At 46.3% G+C, this 17,181-nt stretch overlaps 1 protein-coding gene across 1 annotated transcript; it reads left to right on the forward strand.

Annotated features, from left to right (window-relative positions):
* Positions 1-5,464: 5,464 nt before the first annotated feature.
* On the forward strand, positions 5,465-16,682 carry LOC114603182 (arylacetamide deacetylase-like 4). The gene is made up of 4 exons (XM_028741983.2): positions 5,465-6,041; positions 12,336-12,546; positions 15,190-15,253; positions 15,868-16,682. Exons 1-4 carry the CDS (start codon positions 5,865-5,867, stop codon positions 16,637-16,639), a joined length of 1,224 nt encoding a protein of 407 aa, XP_028597816.2. The 5' UTR covers positions 5,465-5,864; the 3' UTR covers positions 16,640-16,682.
* Positions 16,683-17,181: the final 499 nt, after the last annotated feature.

Here is a 17,181-nt window from a genome sequence, read left to right on the forward strand (position 1 = left end):
GGGGACGCCGGTGGCGTTGTGGGTAAAAGCCTCAGCGCCTAGGGCTTGCTGATCGAAAGGTCGGCGGTTCGAATCCCCGCGGCGGGGTGCGCTCCTGTTGCTCGGTCCCAGTGCCTGCCAACCTAGCAGTTCGAAAGCACCCCCGGGGGCAAGTAGATAAATAGGGACCGCTTACTGGCGGGAAGGTAAGCGGCGTTTCCGTGTGCTGCGCTGGCTCGTGACCCGGAAGTGTCTTCGGACAGCGCTGCATATGTAGTGACTACTGTTTCTCTCTCCCCCCCCCCCCTCATTTTGGCTAGTGCAATAAAATATCTGAAAATTATATATATATGCCATGCTCAACATTCAAAGAAGTATGTTCAAAGATTTGAGGGGGCAGAGATTACCTTGGGGGGGATACCCCTAATTTATCCACGGCAACGAAACTTCTTTGGCAGCTTCTGGAAGTGAAAAATTAATGGTGCTGGGATGCAGAACAGAAGGCTTCCAGGAATGTTTTGAAGCAACACCATAGAAGACAGCTGGTGTTAAAGTTTACTGACCAACTAGACTATCCAGATTTCAGCAGCTGTCTCACGGTCTAGTTTGGGTGCTGGGCTCTTACAAAAATATTGGCATATGATGTTTGGCAACCAGTAGCATATGCCTCAAGGTCCCTCACTGATGCTGAAACTCAGTATGCACAGATTGAGAAAGAGCTACTTAGTATATTGTTTTCCTGTGAAAGATTCACTGGATATATATTAATGTCCAGTGACTGTGGAAACAGATCACAATTCTCTCGCAACTTTTTTCCACAATCCCTTGAATACTGTCCACTATGGATCCAACAAATGATGCTCAAGCTGCAGAAGTATCACTTAGAGGTGACTTGCACAACAGTGAAAAAAATTTCTCACTGCAGGCACACTTCCAAGAGCTGTGCCTTCCTCTGAACTAGTAGAAAACAAGAGGCAGGAATGGGAGCTCATGTAGATATGTTTATTGCTTCCCTTCCTGTGGCAAATGAAAAATTATAACAACTCAATCAGGAAACAGATAAAGACCCATCACTGTAGATCCGGAAACATGTGTGATTTGAGATTCTTCAAATTGCGGGCATGAACTCACAGTGATAGATGACATTGTCTTCAATCGAAACTAAGTGGTGATAATTAGTAGCCTCTGTAAAGAAATGTTACAACTAATCCGTGAGAGTCATTGTGGCATTAGGAGGTGCACGAGAGGTGATGTATTAGCCTAGGATTAAGAAGGAAATAGCAGCCATTGTAGGAGGTTGTTCCACCTTCTTAAAGTGCAACTCAAAGCAACAAGCAGAGCAAGATGATGAATTGGGGCCTAGGAGAAGATAGGAACTGACTTATTCTCATGCCATTCCAAGGACTACCTGATAGTCACAGATCTCTCCAGAAATATGCACACTGCAAATTACCAGCACTTAATCAGTGATTGCCAGCCAACCAGATGCATGCCCTCCGACATTTCTCCAAAGAAAGTAGGAATGTCCAGTTCCATAATAATTCCACTCTGGGTGACTTCCAACATATATAAAAACATAATAAAACATTAAACTTTTTAAAAAAAACTTCCCTACACAGGGCTGCTTTCAGATGTCTTCTAAATGTTGTATAGTTATTTATCTCCTTGACTTGGGGGTCACATAACTCCATACCCTCCAGTGAAAATAGGGACGTCCTACCATACCATCCAACATTTCTCTGATGAAAATAGGGATGTCCTTAGACCAAATACCCTGATGTTGGGAAAGACTGAGGGCACAAGGAGAAGGGGACGATAGAGGACAAGATGGTTGGACAGTGTTCTCGAAGCTACCAGCATGAGTTTGACCAAACTGCGGGAGGCAGTGGAAGACAGAAATGCCTGGCATGCTCTGGTCCATGGGGTCACGGAGAGTCGGACACGACTAAATGACTAAACAACAAGGCAAAGTGGAACATTCCGATATCAAATAAGAAACCGGAACAGCTTTTGTAAATCCAGGAGTGACCCTGGAAAATAGGGACACTTGGAGGGTCTGCAGTTGCTTTCTTGACAGCATGAAAGCAAGACATCAGCTCTATGCGCAATATCAGCTCTATGCTTCTGTAGTGGGGAAGGAGAACAGGAAAAAACGCACATGCAGGAAAAAACACAATGCGCCCCTTTAGTTTCAAATAGTACATGGATACCAATGTATACTTGATTCTGACCAAACTAAACCCCCTAGAGCACAATATATAGCAGGCGGCTTCATTTGGTCAGAACTGAGTACAGTGGTTCCTTTGTTGTCGAACGGCTTGGCTCCCAAACAAACTGGATCCCGAACGTCACAAACCCAGAAGTGAGTGTTCCGGTTTGCAAACATTTTTTGGAAGCCGAACATCCGACGCAGATTCCATGGCTTCCGATTGAGTGTAGGAAGCTCCTGCAGCCAATCAGAAGCTGTGCCCTGGTTTTTGAATGGTTATGGGAGTCGAACGGGTTAAGTTTGACAACCAAGGTTCCACTGTATACACTTTTAGAGTTAACGCTAAATACATTACTTCTGGTAAATGAACCACCGTAGCTGCTAGAGGGCAGAGGGCTGTGGAAATTTGTGTCCTGGGCTTCTTAGACTCGTCTACCCATGTACCATTTGAAACCAAAGGGGCACATTGGTTGCCAGATGTGAAATATGCAGTATACTGCCTCCGATAGTAAAAGTAGTACCCTTGTCCAGTAGGCGGCAGTCATTGTTGCTACTAGCCACTCATTCTTTTGAAAGAAAATCTGTGCATCCTTATTATTAACAGGCTGTTGAAGGATGATTGCTCAAACTATGCAGTGACAGAAGGAAAGGTTTGATAAGAGAATACAGTGGTACCCCGCAAGACGAACGCCTCGCGAGACGAAAAACTCGCAAAACGAAAGGTTTTTTCGTTTTTGAGTTGCCTCGCAAGACGAATTTCCCTATGGGCTTGCTTCGCAAAACGAAGCTTGCCCCGGGGACAGCGGGTCTTCTCTTTTGAAGCAAGGGGCGGCGGGGAGATCGCTTCTCCCGGTGCTCCGAAGCGGGGTGGGGGGGCGGGAACACCTGCCCCAGCCACCCCGCTTCGGAACGCTGCTCCGAAGTGGGGGGGGGGCGGGAACACCTTCTGAAGGTGGGCGGGGGGCGAAAGTCTTTGTCCCCCCTGCCTGCCTTCCCAGGGGCTTTTAAATCGCCCCGGACAGCGGAGAAATCCTCCGCTGTCCCGGGGCGATTTTAAAATGCCGCCCGCCAGCATTTTAAGATCGCCCGGACAGCGGAGAAGTCCTCCGCTGTCCCAGGGTTTTTTAAAATGCTGGGGGTGGGAAGAAAAGCCCTTGCCCCCCCCCCCCAGCCTTCAGAAGAGGTCCGGGGACAGTCTGTCCCCGGACCTGGTCTGAAGGCGGTTTCCCTAGGAACGCATTAATTGATTTTCAATGCATTCCTATGGGAAACCGTGCATCGCAAGACGAAAAAACCGCAAGACAAAGAGACTTGCGGAACGAATTAATTTCGTCTTGCGAGGCACCACTGTATACGGATACGGAAGACTGGAGGAGGATCCCAGAGGATCAACTGTAGGGGGAGCTCTTTGTGCTGCACCGAGGTCCAACTTGGACCCTGAAGTCCAAGGCTCAGATGTTGTGGGCCTCCCAGATGCATCAGGTAGGACACTGTGGGAAGCAGGATGCCTATGTAGTTTGGTCTTTGATGTTATTAAGCAGGGTAGCTCTCGGACTCATATGTCATCTGCATATTGCCTTTGAGAAAATGCCCTTAGGAGGCTCCTTGAACAGTCGCATAATTGGAAGCTAAACCTGCTGGGTCTCGTTTGGAGGTGAGGGTGGATGTGCATTGTATTCTTCCAGTCACTCCCAACATCCCTGCAATGTCACTGAAATGCAAGTATATTCAGGCATCACAAAGATTATAAACACTAATATTAATTATTACAATTTTATGAATGCAGGAATCATGTTTCAGATAAGTCCCGAGGCAACCTGCAAGCATGCAATAAAAACAGGTTAAATAAGTTTAAGAATAGTACGAACAAAATCTAAGATTGGCTTTAAAAAAATAACACAAAGAAACACGCAAGGCAGAGACCTAATCACACACACACCCCACACTGATGGAAAAGATAAATGATCTACATTTGTTTCCAGAAAGATCAGATAGTGGATCTCGAGAAGGATGCTGTTCCATTAGGGTTGTCATCCTGAGAATTCAAGGCCTAAACCTGAAACCTGGGAGTTTCTGTGGGCAACAGAGGCAGCAGAACCTAACTCCTGCTGCCGCTCTTCACATATTCTGCCCACTTCTGCCACCCTGCACTAGATGCACAGTCAGACTCATAACCCCCTCCTCCCTTTGAGCCATGCTCAGTTCTTTTCCTTTCTCTGCACTCCCTCTGAGCCCTGGAGTCAGAGGTTAATTGGGAAAAGGGAGGAGGGCAGACTCCCTGGAGTATCTATGCAATAATTTGCAGAGGCGGAGGTTAATTGGGAAAGAGAGTCTATGCAGTAATCTGCAGTTGACGCCTGCCAGGCTGAAGCTACATGCACAGTCTACTTTTTTTTAAAAAAATGGCATTATCATCCACTTGGAGAGTCAAGCCCTCCACCTGCGACCTGGAAAGGGACAGGCTAATTTTGAGACTTCAGCTCAGTCCTGGAGGTCTGGCAACCCTATGTTCCATGAAACAGAGGAATGGGAGTGGTTGTGGCGTGGACTTTTTCTATTTAAGGGACTGTGTTACAAGCATATGCTTTTGGGGACCACAGTCCACTTTCTCAGATGCATGGGATGCCATCCTAAATTGGCAAGTATATGAATGTGGCCCTCTTGGCTTCTCTGTGTGGCCCTTCAAACTCTCTCCAGACCACACATCTCACCAGCTGTGTTCCAGGTCCTCCATGAGTGACTAAACTATGTCTCTGTACTGTGGAAATTCCTCTTCCATTTGTTTGTTTGTTTTTCTGTCCTTTGCCCTAATATTAGAGGGCGGTTTACAGCATAAAATGTAATATTATCTTCTCAAACAAGGTTGCAAGTCCTTGCCTTTCCCCATAATCTAAATTACCCCTGGAGCTGGTTCTAGCTCGGTTCATGCCAAAAAGGCAGGCATAAACTGCTGTTAGCTCCAAGAGGGTGGAGAGATTGCAGCAGGGCAGCTCAAACTCTAATTTGGACCCAAATCATGAAAACAAAGAGGGGCATGCTCTGCTGGGTGCTATAAAACTTGAGGGATCTAAAGGAGCCTTCCTCAGAGGCAACCTTAGACACAGATCCCCTACCCACATAAATCCAGGTGGTGGTTGTGTTGCTAGTTACAGAAATTAGGAGAGGGTTCTGCCCCTTTGCACCACTTGCTCCACCCCTCCGCATCCATTTTCGCAATCGCCCTTGGCATTGCGATGCCTTTGAAGTGAGTAACCTGGGGACATGCTTGTGTTTAGCAAGGTGTTCCTGAACCACTTCCATTGGCAGAGAGGCACTGGAATTTGCTCTTTCCCAAAAGAAAGCAACAGCACATGGATCACAGGACACGTGAGCTGGGATCAAAACAGTCATGTTTTCCTAACCTTCCTTAGTTGCCCGATTCTTCGACAGGGCTTGCACAACCTTAAAAGAACTCCAGCGGCTCATTGGCCAACTTCTATTTTCAGACGCTCTTGGGCTTCCTGTGTGTTTGCTGCAACCGGAGCCTAAAAAAAGCCCAGCCACCCTCAGATACTACTACAGTGTTCCAAGCAGTATGCAGCTTATAACATTGGGAAACTGCAGACACCGGAGATAACAAGCATCTGGAACCAGGAGATAACAAACAACTGGAAGCACCCGACCAACATTGGAGAACATGCTGCTAGTCTTCAACTTTTTCGTGATTCTCCTGCAAATACTGATCATTTCCTTTGCTCTGCTGATCACTTGGGCCATTTACTGTGATCTCTCCAAGTCTGAGATTCCTCCTGGCATTGACCAGCCTATGAAGCTTCGCATTCTTAACTGGTTCTTGATCCTTGTATCATTCCTGGTAAGTTTTTCGTGTGTTTTTTAATGATGGAACCTTTTTGTTTTTAAATTGACTCTGTGATTAGGAATATAGCAAGCTGCCTTAGAATCACAGAATTGTAGAGCTGGAAGGGACCCCAAGGGCCATCTAGTTCACCCCCTGCAATGCAGGAATAGTGAGTCAGACCATTGGACTATTTTGCTCGGTATGCTCCACATTGACTGGAAGGGTCTCTTCCAGGTTTCAGGCAGGAATCTTTCTCAGCCCTACCTGGAAGCGCCAGGGATTGAATTTGGGACTTCCTGCACACAAGGGTGATGCTTTAACACTAAGCTATAGTCTGACTCAAGATCGCATCCATTAGGATATCAGGGTTGCATGTTATATGGAACAGGAATGGACCTTTAAAGCCCTAAAAGGCCTCGGTCCAGTATATCTGAAGAAGCGTCTCCACCCCATCGTTCTACCCAGACACTGAGGTCCAGCACTGAGGGCCTTCTGGCGGTTCCCTCACTGCGAGAAGCCAAGTTACAGGGAACCAGGCAGAGGGCCTTCTCGGTAGTGGCGCCCGCCCTGTGGAACACCCTCCCACCAGATGTCAACTACCAGACTTTTAGAAGACATCTGAAGGCAGCCCTGTTTAGGGAAGCTTTTAATGTTTGATGTATTACAGTATTTTAATATATATTTTTGGAAGCCGCCCAGAGTGGCTGGGGAAGCCCAGCCAGATGGGTGGGGTATAAATAATAAATTATATTATTATTATTATTATTATTATTATTATTATTATGGACTCCAGCTCCCACGAGAGCCAGCGGAGAACATGGGCACTGAAGCCCAACAACAGCTGGAGGTCTCAAGCCCCCCATCCCTAATACACGACAACTCTTTTAACTTCTTGCAAGTCAGTTTGGAAAGAGAGATGGTTTGGTATGAAGCAGTTTCCTATGTCTATAGAATACCCATAGCCCAGTAGCTCAACAACTGCTTTGCATGCAGAAGGTCCCCAAATTCAATCCCAACCATCTCCAGGTTGGGTTGGACTGGGCTTGGGAATGTCCCCTGCCTGGAAAGCCATCACCAATCAGTGTAGATACTGATGAGCCAGATAGACCAGTGGTCCGACTTAGTATAACAGAGCTTCCTGTTTTCAGATGGAATTAAATATGATAGGAAGGGGAAGTATGTAGGCTGAATGAAAGAAATATGTAAATACAGTTGTGCATGCGATCTTCCCTGGCATAATCTTGAAACTCATCGTAGAGTATTTGTGCTGCACGAAGAAGGTCCCAGATTCATACCCCAGCTTCTCCCACAGCCAAAGCAGGTGCAGGCAATAGTGAACTAGGTGGACTCCACAAAAGCAGCATCCCATGTGTCAATAGGAGGTCATAAAAATTGCGTGGCGCAGAGAAAGCGGATAGGGGAAAGATTTCTCCCCTTCTCTCATAACACTAGAACTCATGGACCTCCAAGAAAGCTGAATGTTAGGAGATTCTGGACAGATAAAGGAAAGCACTTCTTCACGCAGTGTATAGTTAAGCTATGATACTGCCTCCCACAGGAGGCAGTGATGGCTACCAACTTGGACGGCTTTAGAATAAGATTAGACAGATTCATGGAGGATAAGGCTGTCACTGGCTACTAGCCACAGTGTCTATGTTCTGCCTCCATGGCCAGAGGCAGTAATGCTTCTGAGTACCAGTTTCTGGAAACCACAGGAGGGGAGGATGCTCTTGAATGCTCCTGTGTGTTCAAGTTTCCTTCAGGTCCACCATGGTGAGGCCAAGGTGCCGGACTAGATGGGCTCTTCTTATGTATGCCTGTTGACCATGTGGCTTTCTGGGCTCCATCAAGGGGGAAAAGGGTGACGTATGAGTTCAAAGAATCCATCCTTCCTGATTATACCCCAGTACAAAGGACCATGGCAGGGACTGTGGAGCAGATGGAAGGTTTGGTTCAGAAAGAAGCTACGGAGGAAATGGCAGCCCTAGCAAGGACTGCAGCGGGCAGTCTTGTTTTCCTAGGTTGATGGTTCCCTTGAGCCAGAAGGAGAACTACTGATGAAAGAGGTAGTGGTGGCAGGAAGAGAGCATGGCTGGAGAGCTGGAAGGTTGGAGAGGCTACGGCCGAAGGGGTGCTACAAAGGCCAGCCCTGTTCCATATATAGTGGTACCTCGGGTTACAGACGCTTCAGGTTACAGACTCTGCTAACCCGGAAGTAGTACCTCAGGTTAAGAACTTTGCTTCAGGATGAGAACAGAAATCGCGCAGCGGCAGCGGGAGGCCCCATTAGCTAAAGTGGTACCTCAGGTTAAGAAGAGTTTCAGGTTTATGCTACAACAGCAGCAAGAATACTCATTGCAAAGTATTGGAAGACACAAGATCTACCCACCTTGGAAGAATGGCAGATGAAGGTGATAGACTATATGGTACTGGCAGAAATGACTGGCAGAATCCGTGACCAGGGAAGAGAGACTGCGGAAGAAGATTGGAAGAAATTTAAAGACTATCTCAGGAAACATTGCAAAATTAATGAATGTTAGAACGATGTTGATTTTAGAAATTAAGTGGTTGTCAGCTGTAATGATTAAGTAAAAAGAAAAGAAAGGTTAAAAATTAAGTAAAATTAAGGGAGAGGATTTGCTGAACTAATGAATTAGAAATTGGAATACAGAAAGGGGAGGTATGAGGAGGTCGGGGAAGTAAGTTATAAGAAAATAAGGGATTGAAACTATACTTGTTTTTGTCTGTGTTTTGTTTGTATTACTGTTTTTTCTTTTATATAACTTTTGAAACTTTAATAAATATCTTTTTAAAAAAAAAAAGAAGAGTTTCAGGTTAAGAACGGACCTTCAGAATGAATTAAGTTCTTAACCAGAGGTACCACTGTAGAGAAGCCAACTAGACTCAACAGCCTCGGTCCTGCATACCTGAAGGAGCATCTCCACCCCCATCGTTCAGCCCGGACACTGAGATCCAGCACCAAGGGCCTTCTGGCGGTTCCCTCATTGCGAGAAGTGAGGTTACAGGGAACCAGACAGAGGGCCTTCTCAGTAGTGGCGCCTGCGAGGGAAATAAGCAGCTATCCTATCTTTAAAAGACATCTGAAGGCAGCCCTGTTTAGGGAAGTTTTTAATATTTAATGCTGTATTGTTTTTAATACTCAATTGGAAGCCGCCCAGAGTGGCTTGGGAAACTCAGCCAGATGGGCTTGGTATAAATAATAAATTATTATTATTATTATTATTATTATTATTATTATTATTATTATTATTATTATATAACAGGGACAACGTGGCAGTGTCCTCCATGGGACTTGTGGGCCACCCCCAAACACAGCACTCTTTGGAGCAATAGTAGATTATGGTTCACATTGTGTTTTTGCGTCTTCCCTGCTTCTTCACTCGTGTGCTTGTGGGTGCTTTCAGGAACTACAGCCCCAGGAGATATAAGACTTTCACCAAAGTACTGACCAGCACAAACAGAGCTTCCAGTGCAGCACAGTCTAAACAAACCCAGTTTAAACATAGGGGGCAGTGTGTGTCCACACACCAGAAGTAAGGGAAAGGTCAATATCACAGGGTGCCATGCAAGGTATAACACACCAGAGCAGAGTAACTAGACTCGGGAAATAAGACAGAGATCCGTGTTTCTTCCAGAACCAGGAAGGCATTATATACCCTGGCCTCCTGACAGGAGAAACACAAGAAGAGCCTGCTGGAACAGGCCAATGGTCTAGCATCCTGTACACCCAGATGCCTGTGGGAAACCAGCAAGTGGCATTCGAGCACAAGAGCCTCTGCCCTTCTTTCACTTCCCAGCAATTGGTATTCAGAAGCTTTGCTGCCTCCAACTGTGGCAGCAGAGCATAGCCGTTGACAGATTTATCCTCCATGAATTTGTCTCATCCTCTTCGAGAGCCACCCACGGCTGCTGGCAGTGAAGGAGTATCAGGTAGGCCTGAGGCCTGGGCGATGTACTGATGTATGAAGGGCAGGCCGTGAAGGCTGCTTCACTGGGCGGTATATTACAGGCGAAACCGCCTCCACTCCTGGGTCCCTCTGCTACCAGTGTCACTTTCAACACCAGGCCACTGGTAGCAGAGGGACTCAGGAGCAGTGGCTGCTTCACCCGAAAGTTACGGTCGGGTGAAGCCGCCATCGTTCTGCCCCTCACACCGCAGAGGGAGGAGCAAGCTGTATCGCCAGGCTGATATAGCTTGTTCCTCCCTCCGCTGTTTTAAACTGCTCTCACCTGCCAGCTAAGCAAGCCCTGTGTGGTGTAGTGGTTAAGAGCAGTAGACTCGTAATCTGGTGAACCGAGTTCGCATCTCCGCTCCTCCACATGCAGCTGCTGGGTGACCTTGGGCTAGTCACACTTCTCTGAAGTCTCTCAGCCCCACTCACCTCACAGAGTGTTTGCTGTGGGGGAGGAAGGGAAAGGAGAATGTTAGCTGCTTTGAGACTCCTTCGGGTAGTGATAATGTTGGCTATCAAAGCCAAACTCTTCTTCTTCTGATGCCTCGCATGCAAGCTGGAGAGGCATGGGGCATGCTCAGTTGTTCATCCCTCCGCTGTTTTAAACTGCTCTCACCTGCCAGCTAAGCGAGCCCTGTGTGGTGTAGTGGTTAAGAGCAGTAGACTCGTAATCTGGTGAACCGGGTTCGCTTCCCTGCTCCTCCACATGCAGCTGCTGAGTGACCTTGGGCTAGTCACACTTCTCTGAAGTCTCTCAGCCCCACTCACCTCACAGAGTGTTTGTTATGGGGGAGGAAGGGAAAGGAGAATGTTAGCCGCTTTGAGACTCCTTCGGGTGGTGATAATGTTGGCTATCAAAGCTAAACTCTTCTTCTTCTGATGCCTCGCATGCAAGCTGGAGAGGCATGGGGCATGCTCAGTTGGGGGGCAAAACCAGTTTCATGCTCAGCTGGGGGGCAGGAGCCTTCCCTCCCCCTAGCTGAGCCTCAGAAAGAAGTCCCGAGGTCCCTGCGGGGGACTCGCTTAGCTGGGAGGAGGGAGCCCTCCCACTCCCCAGCTGAACCTCGCAAACAAGTTGCATTGTCCCGGCCCACGAGGCACTGTGGTGAAAAGTGCCTCAGCTCCCATAGTGAGAGCTGTGGCAGCTTCACCTAGCACCTCTTGGGCTGGGGCCATTGCAGCTTGTAGTTTCAGCCTCGCAGTGTATCGCCAGACCACAATGCTTGGCTGATGATACATCATGCTGTTGAAAACCTGACATCTCCCAGCCCTAGTGTCAGGGATTGCTTACTTACGAAGAGACACCTCACTCACAAGTAGACTCAGTCAAAACAAAAAAAATTCCTTCCAGTAGCACCTTAAAGACCAACTAAGTTAGTTCTTGGTATCAAGTATTTGAAGAAGTGTGCATGCACACGAAAGCTCATACCAAGAACTAACTTAGTTGGTCTTTAAGGTGCTACTGGAAGGAATTTTTTTTGTTTTGACTATGGCAGACCAACACGGCTACCCATCTGTAAGTAGACTCAGTGTTGGCCTCAGGGGGCCCTGCCTGCTCCTCAGTATCCTCAGACTGTGAGGTGTCTTGTTCATCCGCTAAGAACTCAGAATCTGGCACTCTGCTAGGGCTATACATGACAATGACAGAAATAGGGAATATAATCATCATCATCATCATAAATTTTATTTGTATCCCGCCCTCCCCAGCCAAAGCCAGGCTCAGAGCAGCTAGCATCATATAAAGAAGAAGAAGAGTTTGGATATGATATCCCGCCTTTCACTCCCTTTAAGGAGTCTCAAAGCGGCTAACAATCTCCTTTCCCTTCCTCCCCCACAACAAACACTCTGTGAGGTGAGTGGGGCTGAGAGACTTCAAAGAAGTGTGACTGGCCCAAGGTCACCCAGCAGCTGCATGTGGAGGAGCGGAGACGCAAACAAGACAAGACAAGACAAGACAATATGCATAATACAATATGCAATATGCAAATAAAACAACATTTATTAAAATAAAATAGAATAACATTAAATATTAGCATTTCAAGATTTAACAGAAATCCACTCCTAACAGTTACAATAAGTAACTGCAGTGGGGCAGAGTGGGAGAATGAGAGCAGTTGCTGGAAACCACAGGAGGGGAGAGGGCTCTTGTGCTCAGTTACCTCTTGAGGGCTTCCCAGAAGAGACATCTGGTTGGCCACTATGAGAACAGGATGCTGTGCTAGATGGTGCCATTGGACTCTTCTTATGAGAATGGAAACATCCAGCACAGGAGAGAACACGCTCTTTGGAATTCATATCACCTCCTCTCCTCTCACTGTATTTTTCTTCCAAACAGGGGAAGATTCTGGAGAATCTCCACCTGTGCACTGAGATTCACTTCTACCGCTACATCCAAGAAGTAAAGAGAATGGGGGAGGACCCCAAGCTTGACATTAGGGACCTGGTGTTTGAGGACATCCCAGTAAGGGTTTACCAGCCACGGGGCCCAAGAGAAAGAAGAGGAGTCATCTACTTCCATGGAGGATCTTGGATGTTCGGCAGCATCAGTAAGGCATCCTGAAAAGTCAGCCACTTCCACTTGAGGAAGGCATGGAGCAGAGGTGTTGATGGGTGTGGCCTGGGGAAGAGGGTATCTCACCTGAGATGGCCAAGGGTCAAATAGAAAGGACTTGAGGGCTTCATTTTGTCCATGGACCTGAGGATCCATAACTCCATCTCCCTGAAATGCAACATTATAATAGTTCTCATCCTTATTAGACAGTCTTCATTCATTTCTATTTAGGATGATAGATGATGATGGTAATAATAACTAATTATTTATTTTTATTCATAATTATATTGTAACATGGGGACAATTTTCAAGGCTAGGGAGGAAATGGTTAAACTTCTCTTTCCGCACATGCTGTGGGATGGCATTTTTTGTATTACTTAAAAAAAAGCTAGTCATGGTTACTAATAATGAAATAAATGTAATACCTAGATCGTCACCAAGATAAATGCTTTCTGTAGCATTGAGAAACAACTGAATTTCTCTTGGATCAAATCTGCTTTTCCTATTTGATTTGTTATTCAGGTCAAAATCAGATCTCTGAAATCTGATGCTCTGCCCCCGGCCCCATCAGAAATCTAAAAAAAAAGCTATATTTTTTTCCTGCAGAAGTGAATGAAAGTTGCAGGCAAATTTGCCCTTATAGACTGAAACTGGATAAACTGCAAGCAAATCCATCCAGGTTTTTTATTTTTATTTTTTTAGCAGTTTTTCTACAAGGAAAGATTTGACTATTTTGGTGTGGGCAGTCAGTCAAAAAAACCGGAGACATGAAGCCAAAGAACAAGGGAGATGGTCCTCCAATAGATGAGAAAAGGAGCAGGTGGAAATAATTTTCAACAGGGGAAATGGCCCAACAGGAAAGAAGTTACTCCACTGTGTTGGTTGTTGACGTCAAAAAGTAACCTTAGCCAGGGAATCAGTAGTACGTACAGTTGGTTCCACATGTCAACAACATCATTGTTTATCAGTACCAGTTTGAACTGCTTGTTTTTTAGCAAATAAGATAGAACCACCTACACAACTGCCCACCTAACAGTTCAAAAGCACGTCAAAGTTCAAGTAGATAAATAGGTACCGCTCCAGCGGGAAGGTAAACCGTGTTTCCGTGCACAGCTCTGGTTTGCCAGTAGCGGCTTAGTCATGCTGGCCACATGACCCAGAAGCTGTATGCCGGCTCCCTCGGCCAGTAAAGCGAGATGAGCGCCGCAACCCCAGAGTCGTCTGCGACTGGACCTAACAGTCAGGGGTCCCTTTACCTTTACCTACACAGAACTTTAAAAAAACAACAACACAACCTCACATTTGACCTTAAGCTTTGAGCTGCAACCTTAAGGGACAAAAATCAAGTCTGGGGCTCTACCTCTGGGACCAGCCTCTGATTTGTCTGTGGCAATTTCCTCTGCAGCACTTGAGGGAGGATAGAGCAGTTGGGCTGGATGAAATGAGAAAGATTTTTGTAGTAATTGAGGGATGAATGCTGTTCTGGTTGTGGATTTCTGTCCATCTAACTCAGTGTTGGTACCTGTGATGGCTGGTGCCTACTGGGACTGGTACGGTGGAAAGCAGGGAGGCCAACAGTAGCCAAAGCCAATGACAGGCAGACTCAACTAATTCTAGTTTTGTCTCCATCCTCCTCCTCCTCTTCCTCCTTGCAAGGGAAACAATGAGACCAAGAAGGAGAAAGGTGATAGTCAGTGCCACTGGCTGAGATCAGACTGAGGATGAGTTTCTCATGCTACACACACACACACACACACACACACACAGAGAGAGAGAGAGAGAGAGAGAGAGAGAGAGAGAGATGTCCTTATGGATGATTAGAGAGGGAAAAGTCTTCATGCCTTCAGATCCCAGAAGAGCTACAAGTGTTGTTTGTTTGTCTGTTTCCCCTTCTTCTTCTTCTTAACTTTATTTTTCAGTTTCTAAAAATACATATAACAGATCATCTCCATATACCCCCATGCAACAAGTAACATTCCAGGTGTATATGATGTAAATAATGCAGCCAAACATTCAGCTTGCAAATAGTTTAGAACAGATTACATCAGTTGGGTATCTTCCTACTCTCCATCTTAACAGATTGTCCCAGAGTGAGCCGGGAATAGCTGGCGGTGAGGAGCTCACCTTGTCCTTTCAAGTGTACTGAAAAATGCATAACATACAGTTTGGGGTGGGGGTGGGGAGCATGGAATGGTCCTTGTGTCTCTGAGCATTCTAAGATGCTTTGTTGGTTTCCTCAGAAAGGGCTATAAATGAATAATCTTGAAGTGCTCAGGTGCACAAAGACCAAAGGTGAATCATATTTAGCTCATTTGGCAGATCATTAAATTCTTAACCTTAGAGTTGTGAGCAGGGCCGTCTTAAGTATATCTATGGGCAAGACGCCCCCGGTTGAACAAAATGTTGAAGAAAAGATTCCTGCTTTGCAGGGCTTGGACTAGACGAGCCTCGTGGTCCTTTCTAACTCTACCATTCTATGATTCTACTATTTTGAAACTGTATGGAACATGTTGGTTGCTTTGGTTGTTCTAATTGGAATCATTTGCCTTCATAACACCTGTATTAATCCCAACTTTCTGCTAGGATGAGACGGCCTCCAGAACTCTTCTAACATGGCCCACACATCTTGTCTTTCCAGATTCCTATGACCCCCTTTGCCGCTACATTGCCAAAGAAAGTGATTCGGTGGTGCTTTCTGTTGGGTAAGTAAACAGACCCTGGGAACTGACTAATAGCGTTATCCTGCTGAATTTGCTAAACGCTGCAGGGATTCCACCACTGGCACCTGCCTGGTCACACATTCAGTGGACAGAATGTGGAGTTGGCATCACTTAATGGTGGACCCCAGCAGAAGGCTATCTCTTCCCAACTGAAACACACCCAGCCAAATGCAAAGTAAATTCAGATTGCAGTGCCTGATGGGAAAATGGCTATGAGTTTGGGGTTGGATCCTATTCAGAGTAGGCCCATTAATGTTAATGACCATGAGTAACTTAGGCTTATTAATTGTAATAGGTCTACTCAGCTGGCTGGCTACAACCTTTCATTATGAGCAGGCATAGGCAAACTCAGCCCTCCAGGTGTTTTGGGACTACAATTCCCATCATCCCTGACCACTGGTCCTGATAGCTAGGGATGATGGGAGTTGTAGTCCCAAAACATCTGGAGGGCCGAGTTTCCCTATGCCTGATTATGAGCCACGTATGGTTGAAATCATGTGAGTTAATTGTGTATAAGAAGTGATCCTATCGTGCTGTTATTTTGGTTTGGTTATTCTGGCCAGATTTGTCTTATATACAAATAAATCATATCCCAGGTATCATTTGGCCCCTGAGGAGAAATATCCATCCCAGTATAAGGACTGCCTGACTGCCAGCATACATTTTATGAAAACCGCCAAAGATTATGGAGTCGACCCGGCCTGCATCGTCATCTGCGGAGACAGCGCTGGAGGGAATATTGCCGCCTCTGTCTGCCAGGCATTAGTGACCAGATCTGGTATCCCGAGGCCACTTGCTCAGATTCTGATCTATCCTGGCCTCCAAGCGATAGATTTCAACCTGCCTTCGTACCAGCAAAACCGAGCCGTCCCCATCTTGTACCGGGAGAACGTCATTGGCGCAGCCTTGCGGTATCTCAATAAGGACTTGTCAGTGTTAGAAAGCGTTATGCAGGGCTGCCATGTTCCCAGAGACATAAGAATGAGATTTGGGAAGTGGATCAGCTCGGAAAACATCCCCAGTGAGTTTAAGGTCAGAGGCTACAAGCCACCTACGGCCGCTTCCTATGAGAACAACCTCTACGAAGTGGTGAAGCAAGCGCTAGAGCCAACTTTCTCTCCGCTCATGGTAGAGGACGTTGTGGTCGGCCAACTTCCAAAAACATGCATCGTAACTTGTGAGTATGATGTGCTACGGGACGATGGCATCCTCTACAAGAAAAGACTGGAGGACAATAGGGTACCGGTCACCTGGTACCACATTGAAAATGGATTTCATGGAGTGATAAGTCTATTTGATGGATTTCTATCATTTCCTTCTGGGAAAAAGGGGGTAGACAACATTATAACATTTCTAAAAGACTTATGAGCATTAAAAAAAATATCATGATTTATATCTCTGACTGCTTATGATCAACAGCAACTATCTTATTTATTGGAATGAGAAGCATATAACAAACAAATAAATAAAAGAAATCAGTGCCCCTGGGTCACCAGGCTGTTGGTAGCAGGGCCCAGAATACGTCTCCCTGAATTTCAGCAGCCCTGGGGAACTCTTATGCTAGTCTCCCCCTCCTTCAACACACATTTGTGCCAGTGGCGGACTCTGTTCTTTAACATTTCAGCAGCACCTTGTGCAAAGCTAAAATTCAGCACCCCGGGGCCTCTCGTCTTCTGTTCTGCTCCATTCCCTGCATTATAGTTGTGAAGCCCTGCAGCGCCCTCTAGTGTTGGCTCCAAGTGCAGCAGAGCCAGTCGCACCAAAACCTGCTTCTGTTTGTGCATACCTTCTTAAAAAAAACCCTACACACATTCTGAAAGTACTGAGGGCTTGACCAGTGACTGTGATCCTGTCTTCCTACACACACACACACACACACACACACAGAGAGAGAGAGAGAGAGAGAGAGA

Source organism: Podarcis muralis, chromosome 7 (assembly GCF_964188315.1).
Source record: "Podarcis muralis chromosome 7, rPodMur119.hap1.1, whole genome shotgun sequence".
Lineage (NCBI taxonomy): Eukaryota > Metazoa > Chordata > Lepidosauria > Squamata > Lacertidae > Podarcis > Podarcis muralis.